This window comes from Leishmania martiniquensis, chromosome 35 (assembly GCF_017916325.1).
Source record: "Leishmania martiniquensis isolate LSCM1 chromosome 35, whole genome shotgun sequence".
NCBI classification, from domain to species: Eukaryota; Euglenozoa; class Kinetoplastea; order Trypanosomatida; family Trypanosomatidae; genus Leishmania; species Leishmania martiniquensis.
Genome location: NC_090170.1, coordinates 152,501 through 168,365, shown reverse-complemented (window position 1 = coordinate 168,365; position 15,865 = coordinate 152,501). Strand labels below are relative to the sequence as shown.

Below are 15,865 nucleotides of genomic sequence, written 5' to 3'. Positions count from 1 at the left end.
GAAAAAGCAAGATTGCGAGGCAAAGAAGAGGCACTGGTATGTATACGGCAGTGAGCATTAGAGTGGCCTGAACGCAATGAGCTTCGACCCACCCTCTATCTAAAGGTGCTGACAAATGAGAGAGGAGAGGGAGGGAGGGGGAGGAGAGGGAAAGCGGCGAGCGGAGACACCCGCAGAGGAAAAGACGCTTTAAGAACGGTCACAAGAACAGACAAAAACGGTGAGGGGCCCGGCAGGGGGAGGGGGTGGCGCACACCCGCTGTCAACGCACGTGTACAGCACCGGTCCTTCCTCTTTCGCTGCTTATCTTACTTTTTCCCCCTCAAAAGGGGGAGAGAGGGAGGGAGGCGCCCGGGCGCAAACGCGGAGAGACTAAGGGCGAGACTACACGAGCGAACAGAATCGCGTTGTGATTATGGGCAGCCCACTGTGAAGTGATGCAGACACACACACACACACACAAATCGATTCACGAAGTGGCGCCGCGTGATCGATGTTTCCTATTTTGTTCTTGGAGACGAGCGAAAAGCGAAGATGCGATGACAATGAGAGGGAGAAGGGGTGAAGGAGAGGTGACACAGGTGAACAGCGCATAGAGAACAGAGGAGGAGAAAGGTCAGCGAAAGAGGGTAGGCGGGAGGCGACAAAGGTGGGACTGTGACAGATCTTGCCTACATCATCATGCGCCGAGACCCAGAAGCACAAAGACCGAGACGAGCGTGACGAACTTGCATGCACGCGCACGTCGTATTCGCGCATGCTCGCCTCCATTGCAAGGGCGGCTGAGGCACGCTACCCACAAATCGGGTCCCCTCTTTCATGCACAGGTTTACCTCCTTTTTTTGCCCATCCGTGATGGGCTACGCATATGCATCTGCGAGGACGGGTTCTGAGGAGAAGAGAATCCACAAGGATGGTGTGCATGAGAGATGTTCCGCTCCCTTCACGACACCCTTTGGCGGGGGGCGAAGCACAGCGCCTCCACGTATCCGCCTACCCGCTTCCATGCGAAGCACACTTCATGACGCTCAGGAGCGTCTCGGCGATAAGTCAGGGGAGAAGAGACGGCACGTGACATCCGCTGAAGAAATGCGCGCCTCGTCACAAACATCACTTGCCCCTACTCGCGCGCCGTCATCAGGTACCGCGACGGGCGAGCAGCCTGGTGTATTGGCCAAGACTGGAAGAGCAGCGCAGTACATGGGGAGCGACCAGCTGCTCAGGACCGAATCACAGACGTCGGACAGCCCTAACCCCGGCAACGGTCTACCGTTGCGCGCGGCATCTTTGCGTGCCGCAGAAGGAGAGCTGAGAGGACTCGCAGCGGAAGGCTGCGTTGGAAGCGGGCCACCATAATGAGCGAGGTAATAGCTGAAATAGTGAGCTGATGTGAGGGGGAGGTCGGCGACGACGCCGTACTCGTGCGCGACACGACCGGCGCCAGCAGGGCACCGAGAGTCACCCGACCGCGGAGTAGGAACACCGCGCGCAGAGAGCTGGGTGTCGTGCGGGCCGGCTGCCACCGCAGCTGCGCCAGCGGAATGGTTTGTGAAGCATAGGGCACACGAGCAGACGCAGCGCACATTTTGCGCGAAGGCCTCGCCTTCCTGTCGAGTGACGCAGTGGTTGCCGCTTTTTCTCCGCCGCCGGTGAACACGAACCTCAAACAGTGTCGATGGGGCGCGGGCAGCAGCACTGGCTCTTTCGCCGCACAGCTGGGACGTACGTGGGGAGTACGACGCAAAAGATGTCGACGCAGAGAGGTTAGTGGCAGCAGGCGAAGAGAGCGCGAGAAACGAGTTCGGTGACTCGTACACGTGGAATGGTGGCGCCGCACCGCTTCGCTCCTTCGACTCGGTAGGCGGGGTAGAGTGGGTGTCCGCTGTGTGCACTGTTCGACAGCTTTTCTCCAGCCCTGCGAGTAGTGTGGCGTACTTGACGAGTCCAGAGGAACGCGATGGCGACGTGGCATCACACCGGCGTGAGTCCATGGTTGGCTGGAGCAGGTGGAGAGGAAGAGCGGAGGAATTGTGAATATGCCTCGACGCGGTCAGCAAAGCGTGCCTGCAGGCAGAGGAGCTGCCACCCCACTCGGACCCATCAATGCATATGTCTGCCCGTGTCTCTATTGGTGACTTCGGAAGCGACGTACGAAAAAAGAGATGAGCTGTCGTGTGTGTGTGTAAGAGAGAGAGGAGTGGGGCTAAGGATTTCTCCCTGAACGGCAGCGCGTGAAGCACGCCAGCGTGAATCTATGTACTCGTTCCGTGCCGTAGACACCAGTCTATGTTCATTCATATATGCACGTGTGCGTGTGTGCGTCCCTTTTCCTCGTTCCATGAGCCCACAATGAGAGAGCAAAGCCTGCAGAAGACGGCAGCCGAGCGCCGCACCTCCGCTTCGAAGTGAAGTGAAAAGGAGGGAGCCGAACGACGACGGATGACTGTGCCAAATGAGAAAGGGAAAGCCACAAGTTGCAAGCGCCGCGTTTAGCGCCCGCGATACATCTCCACGCGAGAGGAGGGGCTCGCGTAAGCAAGTAGGTGGCCTGCATAACAAAGAGGAGGTGCCGCGGCAGATGAAGAGAGCCTCTTGCTCTCGCTGTCCCACGCAACAGCAATATATATATATATATATATATATATTGCACTCGTGCCTTCTCCAGTGGAAGAGGGGGAGCTGCATTACTGGCGAATCACAAAGCGATGTGCACGCCAGTCGATCTTCCCAGTGGGAAAGGCGACAGCCGCTCTCGGCCATTCGATTCACGCGTGTGCGTGTACTCTCCTCAATACTGTTTTTAACCGTTAGAGACAAGCGTGCATACAGAGAGAGGCGCGCACACACACACGCAAGTCATACACGAGGGTGTACATGCGTGTATGGACGTATGTGCATGCTGCACGCACAGCGCATGTGTGCCTCTGTGCGAGTGCACGGCTTCCTCTGCTGTTCCATGTGTGCTGCTGCCTCTTTCGCCTCACCACTGCGCTCCTCTCAACCCCGGTATCATACCTGGCGTGGTGCGCCAAAGAAATCACGAGGGCATGGAGAACGGGTGAAAAGACGTTGAAGAGGCAACGTCGTGGGTCATCTCCTCTTTTCCAGCCTGAGCACGCTACACACGCCATCTGCCCATCAACCACAAAAAGGCAGGCGCAATTCGCCACACGTCTGGAAACGGAGGAAGCACAGGCGAAGGGGGTGGGGGCAATGCAAATCGAGGAAGGTAGGGAAGTGATCGTCACGGAGTACACGTACCCCTTCACACGCGCACGCACGCACGCACATGAACACTGAAAAGGGCCGTGGGGAGAGAGGGAGGCAGGGATACTGTAGCGCACGTAAACCAGAGAGAATAAGCAAAGAAAGGGGGCGTCAAGCGGTACAAGAGGTGATGTCGAGTAGAAACAGAGACGAAATATGGAGAGGGTAAAAAAAGAGAGAAGGCAACGAAGGGTAAAGAAAAGAGCAGCTAAGGGGGGAAAGACGTTCTCTTGATCATCGCCGCCGAGAAAGAGCGAGAGAGAGAGAGACAGGCATGCTGGCAGACAGGCAAGCAGACGGCGCGTGCGTCTGTGTGTGCACGTGCTGGGAGAAGGGGCTAGGGGGCGGGAGCACCACCAGCAGAAGAGAGCAGACAGGGAAGCAAGCATGGGGGAGTGTTACTTCATATGTATTCATCTGTATATATGGGTCATATCTCTGAGTTTCTTTCCTGAGGAAAAGAAGCGAGCAGGGGGGAGGAGGATGAGGGTACAAGGGGAAGAGAGAGACGGTGGGACGACGAAAATGTGGAGAGAGAAAAAAAGAACGCGCTCTCGCCCCATACACTTACACGCATATGGACGGACAGAAGGACGGACGGATGTGTCCGACGACCGGACAAGAAGAAATGCGGATAACGGCAGCGCGGGTGAAAGAAGATGACAAGAAAAAAATAGAGGAGAGAATGCCACACATTGCTTCTGCTGTGTGTCTGTGTGTGGTGTGCGCCTCTGCCGACAGCAAAGAATAACAGAGAGGGTGTGTGCGTGGGTTAGTGAGAAAGGGGGCAGAGGATGCGGTGTCGTGCGGATGTGCCATGCACCACACATGTGGACGACGAAGAACATCTCAAAGTGCCACATATAGCAACGGTTGCGAAAAAAAAGGCACCTCATCGTGACAGAACCGAAAAGGGGGTGGGGGGAGGGAGCGAGCGAGGGAAGGGAGCGCGCCCTCAGGAATGCTCGCCCCTACCGCCCGGCCAAAGCGATGTGCGCACCCCCGCAGGGAGCGCGCTCGTTCTCTCTGTGCGCTTGCGAGAGCGAGAGAGGCAGCTGTGCAGCGGCTCAGCGACACACATATACTGGGTTTGGCGAGGCAACTTGCGTCATAGCGGCAGAAGGTTTTCTGCAGTGTCGAGGACGGCACGAAGCTGCTACAGGTAGGGTGCGTGTATCTCAGAAGATGGTGGCCGCCGCGGGGTGGGTGATCGGCTGCGCCGAAACGCATGTGGGGAGGTGTCAACTTCCTCATTATAAGGCGAGCCCTCCTGTGTGGAGCGGGACGGGGTTAGCGGGGACATGTATCTCGCGTTGCCGCCGCCTCCCCACTCCTTGCGGTCAAACAGGCCCGGGCAGGACGGCGGCGCCGCAAAGGCGAAGCTGCCGATTGGGGAATGAGACAGGCAGGCCTGCGCCGCCGCCGCACACGGGTCCACCCGCAGAGTCACGGCTTCCTCGTTGCCGCATGGGCACCACCCCGGCGGTGACGTCAGCGCGAACGATCGAGACCTTACGGGTAGCGGCGGCATAGCATGCAACGGAGGCACGAAGGACACGGTCGCCGACGCAGCCTTCAGCCCACCACTGCCCATCGCAAACGGCGCTGTCGCGTGCTCCGTCGAGGTTGGAATGTACATCATAGCTGGTGCCGGCAGTGGCATGGGGGTGAGTCGCGGCGCGAGCCGCGAAGAGGCAGCAGCGCTACCGCTGTCTCCGTCATCGGTCCGGCTAGATGAGCCGGTGCCACCTCTCTCGTGCTGCCGCTTCGAGCAACTCCCGCATCGACTCGCCTCACCCTTTAGCCCCGCTTCCTTGCTGATGGCACTGCCGTCGCTGTGCTGGCGAAGATGGGGTCGGCGGTTCAGGCGATAAAGGCAGCAGCAGAAGATGCGCCGGAAACATATCACACACAATACTGCAGCAGCAATCATCAGGTACACAAAGAGGTCCAGCAGGATGAGCTGCAAGCACCACCGTTGCACTGCACACTGAATATCGAGCGTGCGGCAGGTCGAGCAGGACACCGCCGAGGACTCCTCGACTGAGCCGCCGCCGCCCGTTTCCGCCGAGCCGCCCTGGGTGCCGTTGTTGAAGTCCGTCGAGGACACCTTCCACATAACCACGCGCATGTCTGTAATCGCCTCCTGTGCATTCCGTACAACCATAGTGCAGTTGGCGTTCTCAGAGGTGTAGGAGCTTTGCACGTACACGTTGAAGGCTGCGGCGGCTTGTTGTTGTGCGGAAAGGGAGAGCGTCTGCGACTTCATTGGGAAGACACCGTCCGAGCAGCTCACCGTGCCGACGACGAGACGGCCTGTCACTGTCGCCGTGTTGCGCACCACCACTGTCATGACACCGTCCGTGGTGCCCGCCTCAAGGATAGGCCTGTTGAGCGTGGCGGAGACGATCTTGCCGCTGGCGAGCCCGACGGTGTACTCGAGGTCGTCGGCGCTGACGGTGATGCTAAGCATCGTTGCCGCAGGGGAGCGGGTGGCGTACGAGATGTACGGCGACGCGGTAGTGTCGCGCTCCAGACTGAAGTCGCCGATACTGGTGGCCATGTACTGCCCTTTCTTTCCAGCGGCGATGCGCTGCAGATCGGCAGTGCGATAGTCCTCCAGCTGGGAATTGAGACAGCTGCCTGGGCGCAGGTTGCACTTGTTGCCCTGCGACGCAAACGCCTCGTAGGACACGCCCACCTTGTCGCATTCACGCCCATTGAGCGTAACGAGGTTCGTCGGCAACAGCATCCACTCCGCTGCCCCGGCCTGCACTCGCTCATCATAAGGCGGAATGGCCGGTGCGAAGAGCATGCGGGGCGTTAGATCGAGGGGCTGGTCGATGGGGGAGTAGTCGCCCAAGATGCGAGCCATCACGCTCCACTCCTCACCAGCCGTCTCGCCATCGCTTGACGGCGTCAGTTGCATCACGGCCGTTTGCGTCGAAACCTCGGTTGCACCCCCGACGTTGACAGAGACGTTGCGAGACAACGTCACATTCACTGTATACCACGTCACGTAACCGCCAATCGTGTACCCGCTATACCATCGCTCACCAAAGCGCAGGCACGAGGCGGTCGTGTACGCGTCAAAGATGTTGCAGGCCGCATTGGCGCGCGCATCGGGGCGACACAGGCCAAGAGTCTGGCACATGCTGCAATCACAGCAGAAGCCCTGAGAGAAGGGAATGGGCTTTCCCGCGACGTCGTGGGCGAGCCCGCAAGTCGCCGTGTCCGCGTTGAAGTCCGCGTTGCACTGGTTCAGCAGCCTTCCCTTCACTGTTGCTTCGTAGGGTTTTGCGTTGAAGTTCTGCACGTAGAAAAGGGGGTAGCGGTACCGCACGGCGCTGCGGCTGGTCGTGAGGCGCAGAGGTGAGAACCGTACAGCTGTTCCGTTCACCGTCATGTCCGAGGCGGAACTGATAAACAGAAGGGACTCTTCACCTGGCAACTGCTTCCCATCCACTGTCACCGTCACGACCATCTTCTTGGTGCAGTTGATCTTCTCGTCCCCTGAGTTCGTGCAGTACGAGATGAGTGAGGACCCGACGAACGCGGCTTTGGAGGACTGTGCAAGGCAGAGGAGCAGCGAGACGCACAGCACAATGACACAGAGAGTCCCTTTCAGGAGAGCCTGGCGGCGCGGCCGGGAAGAGCGGCAAAGCAAGCAGCACGGCTGCGCTGCTCGGTGGGTGCGAGCGGCCCCGCGCGCCACACCGCAGGCCCACGAAACCAGCACCGCAAGCGCGCCCGTTCGCACTGGCGCCGACTCGACAAGAACCACAGCTAGTGCGAGGTATCCGCACACGGTGGCGAGTAAGGAGAGACGCGACGACGGCGTCACGCCACTCCAAGCGCCATGCGAGGTATGAACGCGATGATGCGACATCGCATTCTCAACCGCCGCCGGTCGGTGTGTCATCATGTATGCGCGAGGCATCGAAGTCACGCGCCCAGCCTTTTCGAGGGCGATAATATGCTGAGCCGAGACTGCAGCAGCTACTGAACGCCAAGAAAACGACGCGTGAGGACCACGCAGAGAGGCTCCGGAAGGACACGCCTGATAGCCCGCCGTGCTCTTTTCCCCAGTTTCACTTGCCTTTGACAAGTGCCGTATCTGCGTGTGTCTTGCTGCTGCTACTGACATATATATATATGTCAATTTGATGCCGCCCGAGCACCACTACGTACGCAACCGCGGAGGCACCGACCGGGCCGGGGTGGGATGGCCCGGAAGGGAAAGGGTACGCGTTGAATAACACGAGAGAAAGGCGAGAGGGAGCGAAAGCGAATTAGCGTCGATCTGTGTGCGTGTGTGCGCGGTGGTGGTGGGGAGCGAGTGAGTTATGTGAGCGGAATCGATGCGTCTCAGCGTGTGTTGAAGAAAACACAGCTCTTTGTGAAGATGCATGGCACTGTGGTCGATAGATCCACCATGAGGAGGATGACGGCGATGATCATTTTCGGTGAGGCGTTGATGTTTTTTTTGGGTGTGTGGGGGGAGAGGCAAGTGGATACGTGTGTTCACCAGGGCAGGGCAAGACAAGGCGGTGGGCAATACACGCTCAAGTGATAGGGGTAGGAGGTGGGGCAAAATGGGTAGTGCATGAGGGAGCGGGGAGGTGATGCGTCGTTCGTGTGGTCACATTCGACGGAGCCTCTCCTTGGAGCGCAAGAGTGGTATCAAGGACAGACAGGGAGAGGAAGAGGAACAAGGCGGATGAAGGTCGTTTTGCAGAGTGTTGGCACCGCAACGAGAGCAGCAAGAGCACAGACGAGGGGGGAAGGGAGAGGAACGTTGACGTGGCGAACGGTCAGTGCATGGAGGGCCTTCACTCCCACTCTCAAGCACTTGTATCGACGCTCACGACGCATCGGTTAAGAAAGGGAGGGAGGGGGACGAGCCTACAAAAAAAAACGTGCGTAAAGGGGAAGCAACATCATAAGAAATGCCATCAGTAGGAAGAGAGGGAAGACTGAATAAGATGAAGAGGCAGGGGAAGGGGAACAAGTTGTCCAGTCGTACGCACTTACGTCTTCTAAGCCTGCAGTTTTACTGAATAGGTGCAGCGAAGGTAAACTAAGCGGTGTTTGGGAGGGGCTCTTTCCCTTTTCGCTCTCAGGATAGAAATAGAGAGATAAAATGGGAGGCGTCACTGCGGAACTGGTCAGATTTCACCGCGTGTACAACGGACACGCACAGGGCAAGAACGGCACTGTGTCTGTCAGGTCCACGTCCTCGCCAACCAGCACGACGTTCTCCCTTAGCAGCGCTTCTGAAACGGTGTGGAGGGTGGGAAAGGTAATTTGCAGCCATGTGGTGGTGTGAACAGCGGCGGTGGTGATGCCGGCGGGTGGGGGGTATTTGCCTTTGTCTGCGGCGCTGTGGCGAAATTGTTTCGGCAGTGCCAACTCGACAGGGAACTCCCTCGACGTGTGGGCACATATCATCTCCGCATGCGTGTATGTGGCGAGCGTGTACACGTCATTCGGCTGCGCGCTCGGGGCGTCCGCGCAACGCACCCGCTCCAACAACTCCACTCGCACCTTGCCTACCGCAACACTGCCTGTGCGCACACACACACGTAGACGCAGCGCACCGCTGATCGCTGGCTCGGTGCACGCTTGCGACGTGGCCGGGCAATGCGTATCACCACCTTCGCCGGCGCGCCGCGGGCTCTTGGCGCCTTCCCTGCGCAGATCGCCATCAGCAACGGATTGCCATTCACGCACTGTCTCGCCCAGAGGGAAAGGTGCCACGCCGCGGCTGCCCGTATAGGGGTGGTGGGGAGCACGGCAGTAGTAGCCGCCCACCACCTTCCCCATCACTGTCAACCCGCCTGCAGCGCCTCCACTGCCGGTGGAAGGAAGAGGGGCTGATGTCCCACCTGCGTCGTTGTTGCTCGGTACCGAAAGCCCAAGGGCGGCACACCCTCGCACGACGGACTGCTGGCGACCGCGCAGTAGCACGGCCGCACTGGAATCGTACGTAATGCGCACCTCGACGGCGGTGTATGGCTTGCTGCGAAGACCACGCAGGGAGAGGCTGTACTTGTAGACGTGGTAAGTCAGCTTTTCGAAAAATGGCGGAGAGATCAACGCGCGCTCGGCGCACTGCTGCAGCTCGCGCTTCGGCAGCGCCGATAACACAGTCAAGTCGGCCAGTTGGGTGGCGGGAAGGCAGACCAAGAGCTGAGGAGCCTCTGCGGGAAGTCGGAAGCGCAGAGGGCAGAGCAGCGGTAGAGAGGCACCCGGCCCACCCCTCCCCGCGTCTTTAGCACTCTTGCCACTCTTGCGAAGATGGCCGCACCGCGCCTTCCCTGTGGGTGATGTGAAAGGCACGCACACCGTTGTCTGCGGAACGGATTTCCGCGCGGCTGCATCGACAGAAGCCTCTTCCCCGCCGCAGACAACAAAGGCTGCCACCGTGTAGCGCATCGACATGTGTGACTTGCCGATGCCGGGCTTGTAGTAGTAAGACGGCGGCAGCCATGGCGGTAGTCGCAAAAAGAAATGGTACACGTAGTGGCCGCCCGCCACCCACTCCTGCGGGGGCAATGCTGCGATGCTATCTGTCCCGTCACCGCTGTTCGAGGCAGCAGCAGCATCACCCACGCCGCCCGTGTTGTCCTCACCAGCGCTGGCCTGGACGAGCGCAATGTTGTCAGGGTCAACCGCAACACCAGGCAGAGGGTTCCAGCGCGCTGCCTCCGTCGTGAAGTGGTTTACCCTTTCATGTAGGGCGGCAGATGCCGCTTCCTCGTGCGCAGTTGATGGGCCTGAGACTGTTTTGATCAGCGTCATATGCTCGATAGCTTGCTTCTTGCCCACTTCCTCTACACAGCGCAAAAGCACACGCACAGCACTTGGAGCAGCCGCCGCAACATCGTGCGACGTGCCACCTACGCTCACCGCCACACTGCCTTCGATATTGTCTGAGAGACACACGGTGTCGTTCGCCAGTTGGACAGAAACGCGGAACGACATCGATTGCGCGCGCGCACATACACCGTCACAGGATTGGAGGCTAGAAAGAAGAGACAACTGTGCGAATAAGAGCCCGATAAAACGCGTCGCTCTCGTTTGGTGTCGAGCAGAGGCGCTGCTGCCTTGCGCGTATGTGCGAGGAGCCTATTCCCGCACAAAAGACGCGGGGGTGCGTTAAAGGAAAAGATGACGACAGCAGGCGCGCACACACACAGAGAGAGACAGGGAGAAAGGTGGAGAGATGACTTCGAGTCGATGAAACACACTCATATATATATATATACCCATGGGAACGCCAAGGTTGCCGCGTGAGCGGCTAAAGCGATTGCGATCGCAGTCAGCGGTGCCCGTGTTGGCGGCAGAATGTGTGTGTAAATGAGCGTCTCTCATTTGAACGCTGCTGGAAGGTGCAACTTTTTCTTTTCGCTTGTGTGTGTGTGTGTGTGTCGCTACAGTTCTTGTCTTTTGCCTGTGTAGGCAGGCGTGTATTGCAGATACACCTCCATGACCACCACGCGGTGCGTAAGGGGAGGCAACGGGCTGCAGGTGGCGCACAAGAAGAGCGGGAGCCGAACCCCCAAGAGAGGGAGAGCAGCGAAGAATGGGTTACTGCGCGCACGACGCCCACACGCGCACGTGCACAAAAACAGTTGAGAGGTATAAAGCAAGAGAAAAAGGGAGGGGAAAAATATAAAAATAAAAAAAGAGAGAGTCGGTGGGCACACGTCCAAAGGGACGAAAAACAACACGGGCGCACACACGCGCACGCACCTCCGATGCGTCGGCGCTTTGGAGCGCTCTATGAGGAGTGGGGAGGGGAGGGGAGGGAGAAAGAGTGCAATGGGCGTCTTCGTGGATCCGCGAGTCAGTGAAACAAAAAAGCGAAGGAATTGTGAAAGACACATGATCGCTTCTGTGCATGCGTGTGTGTGTGTGTGTGTATGCGCGTGTGGCTACCGGAAGAAGCCTTGCCACTGCCCACACGCACACACCCCTTCTCCCGCTGTCACTGCTGGTGAGGAAGAGAAGGGACGCAGCAGCAGACCCCCGCCTCCACACCTACGCGACTTGGTGCGCACCACGTAGAGCTCGAGGACAAATGCACACTGCAGCCTCCAAACGCCTCCCCTCGCGCTACCTTCCGCGAATGAGTGAGCCCGGTAAGGTCACCCACCAACGCGTGCAGCGGCGCAACACCTCATGACGCTTCTCCATCACAAAGAAGTTCCAGAAGAACGCACAGCAGTCCCTCACCGATCAGCTGTACCGCACCGGCAGCTCAAGCACCTCATCATTCAGGTCCACCGTCTCCGCCATGAGCACAACGCTCTTCGTCTCTTCCTCTTCTTCAACGTACGTGTACATGCCGGGGAAGCTGACCCGCAGGAAAGCGTTGCAGGTCATATTAGCTGTTCGCACCCCGGGCGGTGGCAGAAGCGACTCGCTATCCGTCTCATGTCGACGGAAGCGCGGCGGCAGGCCGAGCCGCACCTCAAAGAACGCCTGGTTACCAGGAGGAATGGGGATCTTGTAGTCAAAACGTGAGTAAGAGATGCCGGGAAAGGTATGGGGGGTCTTGAGGGACTTGAAGATTTCCACCATCGCCTTGAGTTCTACTCGAGTGCACTCTACCGTATGTGTGGGGCAGTGGTTGCGCACACACACGCGCAGCGTGATGCCGCCAACCGGCCATGGCGCGTTCGGCGTCGCAGCCGCCAGGTCAGGTGAGGGGACGATTCCGGGGGCGTGCAGCGCCGGGCCGCTAAGTTGCGTATAGTCGGATATCGGCGCTCGTACACCGAGAGCCTGCGAGGCGCCGAGGTCATCGGCCAGCAGCACCGTACTCGCACCAACGACGAGCACCTCCGCTTCGAGTGCGTTCTGCGACTGCAAGCAGCACATGTTCCCCAGCCAGCCGCAGCGGAATGTTTGGTAGAGCGCGAACAAGGCCAGGTGCGTGTCCTCATGGCGCTCCAGCAGCCCTGTCGCCACGGCAGATGGCTTCCTTTCGCCGGCGTTGTTGCTCCTCTCAGAGCGTCTTTGCGGTTTCTTTGCCCCGTTTCTCTTGCCCTTGCCGCTACCTCCGCTCCCCACCCCCTGCGGCGCATTCGTCGGTCGCTGATGGAGGTTGTGGGCGCCTATCTGGTAGTACTCGGCTACCAGCTGACGGCGCGGCATCACCGATAGCACGTCAAAGTGGACGGCCACCGTGAGGTCGGATGGTCCATAGGCGGGCATGCTAGTGAGACGTCGATTCGTGCGCTCGTCGACGACGCCCTCCTCCACGTCAACTCCAACCGGCTCCGGACTACTGCGGCCTGTTCGCCCGCGGCCCCCCTCACTCAAAGGGGCGGCTGCGCGGGCAACGCGGTTAAAAGCCTTCCCCGCGTCGCGCGTGGCACCCCTCATGTCCTTTCGCACTTTGAACCACCAAGAGCCGGCGCCGTTGCCGGGGAACAGCATTGCGGCGGATGCCGAGTACTGCAGCTGTCCCTTTGCGCCCACAAAGGAGTAGTAAAAAGATGGCGGCAGCCAAGGCGGCAGGCGGAACCGGAAAGGAAATCGATGTGTTCCAGGCATCAGCACGGGGAACTCCACCTCGGTGGCCTCCCTTGCCGCCGTGGCCGCCGCAGGCCCCGACCCGTCGCTGTCCAGCACAGGCTCCTGACCTCCCACGCCATTATTGTCGTTGGCGTCGGGGGCATCCGCACCGCCTGTGGTGCGCGTCGTCATGGCCGCCATCTGAATGCCGCTGTACAACAGTTCCTCGCGTGTGTAGTGGCGGTAGGCGTCCTTTTTAGGCTTCGCCGGCGCTACCGCGGCGTACGGGGTAGCGGAGTGTTGAAGAAACAGCATCTCCTCCCGGACCTGCGCAGCCGTCTCCGCATCCTCCGTCGGTGTTTTGAGGCCGGCGAGCGTTACGTGGCGATCGAGGTAGACACGCGACGACGTGTACTCGTTCAGCAAAGCATCGAACTCGCTCTGATCATCCCACACGCAGCTCCTCTCCACTGCGAGAAAAACGAGGCGAATGGCCTCGTAGACGAGACCGGTCTTGTGAGAGGAGTCCACTTTCACCTCGACCTCGCCATGCAGCGTGCCGCCCGGGGCAACCTCCCCTTTCGCAACGGTAATGGAGAGGGACACGCCACGGCTGGACGGCATCCTATTAGTTGCAGCAGAAGCAGTGCCGGAGGCCCAACCGCACGCAGACCCACCAAAAAGAAGACGATGAGGTGCGCGTACGCAGAGGAGAGGAGGAGGAGGGAAGGATGCGGAGAAGGCCCGCAGGGTGGTCTACCCAAGACAGCTGAGCTGTGGTGCGACGATGAAGGCAGGCGGTCGGGGCCGGAATAGCGGAGCTCAGTCTCTCAATATTAGTGCGTGGCTCCGCTGCCGCACGAAATGAGCGAAGCGGGTAAGAAATGGACCGCGCGTGCAGAAAACGGAGGGTGATGGAAGGACTGCGGAGGGCGCGTGCGTGCGCGAGAGCACAGGGGCGCAGAGGAAGGCAGCAGGGCACACGCGACACACACCCAAATGAAGAAAAAAAGGGGTGGGTGGGTGGTGGGAGACTCGCGTGTGGCAGAGTGCAAGAAAAATCAAGACGCAAAGGACAAGATGCCCAACGGGAAGGATGAGAGAGAGAGGGGGAGGGGAGGTATAAGAAGGGTACACCTACACGCACAGGGCGCGCACCTCTTCACAGCGAGTAGATGAAAAAGACGTGTGGAACAACGAGAGAGAGGGGGGAGGGAGGGGGGTGTACATATCTCTCCCCATACATATACACATATATATGTATATATGTGTATATGTATGTATGCGCCCGTGTGCCTCTGTGTGTGTGTGTAATCACTTTGTATGTGCGTGTGACGTGCAGCAGCGATGGAAGAAAGCAGAGGTGGTAGCAGGCAAAGAGCTGCGCTTAAAGACGAAATTGTAGACACGGCGGGTTAATGATGCACGTGCGGTAAAGCGCGAATGTGTCGGTGATGCAGGGCAGGAAAGAGAAGAAAAGAGACAGCCCGCAGAAATCACAATATGCATATCCAACAGAGATGAAAGCTTAAATGAAGGGCTGGCGGCTGGTGGAGGAGCAGCAGGAATAGTCACGCCTCCTAACTCAGCGATGCTATACCGGAGCGACAAGAACGGTATACATGCACCACACACAGAAACACACTCAGAGAGAGAGCTTGAGAGGCATACACAAAAGAAATCCGCTGCATGCGCACCTATCCATATAAAAAAAAAGGCGCGAGTGGTCGTACACGCGACTGTGAAGCCGCTCTTGTCGATTATTTTGTGTGTTTGTGTGCGCGCGTTTGCCGCTGTTTTGGGCTCTACGAGCTGCAGTGCCGCCTTTCTCTTTGGCCTTCCGTCAACGTGCGTCTCTGCTCCTGTGACTAAGTCCTCTCCCCATTCTTTTCTTTCCCTACACAGAGAGAGAGACTCAGCTTCCACTGGATGTGACCGAAGTGAATGCGGGATGAAAGAGGAGGAGATGAAAGCGAAAAGAAAAAGAAAGAGCGGTGAGCAACGATGGCGGCGGAAGCGTGCACCTGTGAGGGGGAAAGGAGGAGGGATGCGCCAGATGGAGAGTGATCAAAGGCCTCTGGAGGCAGGGGGATATGAGACCATTGTAACGAGTCGGCAAGCTCACGGAGGATGGCGTGGGCCCTTGGCGCCCGCTATATAGCGCCTCCCTTCCGGGCACCTGAGCGAGGTTCGCCTACTCTCGAGGGGTACTACAGCAGCAGCAGCAGCCCGGTGCACATTTGCACGGGCACATCACCGCTGAGCAGCAGAGGGGAGGGGTCTGGGTAGACCGAGCCACACACAAGGCACGTCGCTTTCCCCTTTTCGTTTGTGTTTGTGTGTGTGTGTGTGCACAACACCTGGAGAGGAACGAATGGAGTGTGCTTGGCTCCCTCCTCTTCCCTGTAGCCCCCCTCCCGCTGGCCCCATTCCAGAAGTGCGCGACGCGTCATTTCGTTCATCGGCTACCAAAAAGCTCGCTCCATTGAGAAGCTTAGAAAAGCAAAAAATTGACAACGAGAAGAGCGCCATGCGAGCGTTCCCTCTCCCTCGAGATACCCACATAATGATGGGTATGATGGCCGTATTATACATGTCGAAGGTATGTCTACACATCGTCTGGCACTCGCACACACACACACATGTACACAAACTCGCGCACGTGATGGTGGCCCGTGTGAATTCCTTTTTACTGCTTACCGCGGTGAATCCGTGGCAGGCGCTGGGCGGGGCGCGTCTCCCACTTGAGCTCGTCGTCGTAGACGCAGTTGATGTTCGTTGTCTCGTCATATGGGGCGCAATGCTGGTAGGTTGCCCTGGCAGGGTAGCGGATGCCCATTGTAAAGCCTTTGCGGGCGCGGTCGCCGTTAATGTTGCGACTGTACATGGTTTCGTCATTGTAGTACGCGCCTGGGCTGAGGCCAAGACTCTCGGCAGCGAGCCCTTGTTGGCCCCCACAGCCACGCGGGTGGAAGTCGCCCATGTAGAAGACGGTGCCTTGACCACCCGCCTCCTCCACAAGGCGATAATGACCTGGGCCTGGGACTCCGTTCTCCGCAGACACCGACTT

At 58.8% G+C, this 15,865-nt stretch overlaps 4 protein-coding genes across 4 annotated transcripts in view; all 4 read right to left on the bottom strand.

The window, feature by feature from the left end:
• Window positions 1–4,423: 4,423 nt before the first annotated feature.
• LSCM1_00802 (uncharacterized protein) lies at window positions 4,424–7,207 on the bottom strand (the record flags this gene model as incomplete). The annotated part of the gene is made up of 1 exon (XM_067318439.1): window positions 4,424–7,207. One exon carries the CDS (start codon window positions 7,205–7,207, stop codon window positions 4,424–4,426), a length of 2,784 nt encoding a protein of 927 aa, XP_067174544.1.
• A 1,235-nt stretch (window positions 7,208–8,442) lies between these two features.
• LSCM1_00801 (uncharacterized protein) lies at window positions 8,443–10,254 on the bottom strand (the record flags this gene model as incomplete). The annotated part of the gene is made up of 1 exon (XM_067318438.1): window positions 8,443–10,254. The coding sequence occupies one exon, from the start codon at window positions 10,252–10,254 to the stop codon at window positions 8,443–8,445; it is 1,812 nt and encodes a 603-aa protein (XP_067174543.1).
• A 1,257-nt stretch (window positions 10,255–11,511) lies between these two features.
• LSCM1_00800 (uncharacterized protein) lies at window positions 11,512–13,419 on the bottom strand (the record flags this gene model as incomplete). Its single annotated transcript, XM_067318437.1, has 1 exon — window positions 11,512–13,419. One exon carries the CDS (start codon window positions 13,417–13,419, stop codon window positions 11,512–11,514), a length of 1,908 nt encoding a protein of 635 aa, XP_067174542.1.
• Window positions 13,420–15,484: 2,065 nt separating this feature from the next.
• LSCM1_00799 (uncharacterized protein) overlaps window positions 15,485–15,865 on the bottom strand; it is a gene marked incomplete at both ends in the record, with an annotated part of 1,695 nt that continues 1,314 nt past the window's right edge. The window contains one exon of the mRNA XM_067318436.1: window positions 15,485–15,865. This exon is cut by the window's right edge and continues 1,314 nt beyond it. Within this exon, the coding sequence (XP_067174541.1) occupies window positions 15,485–15,865 (381 nt within the window).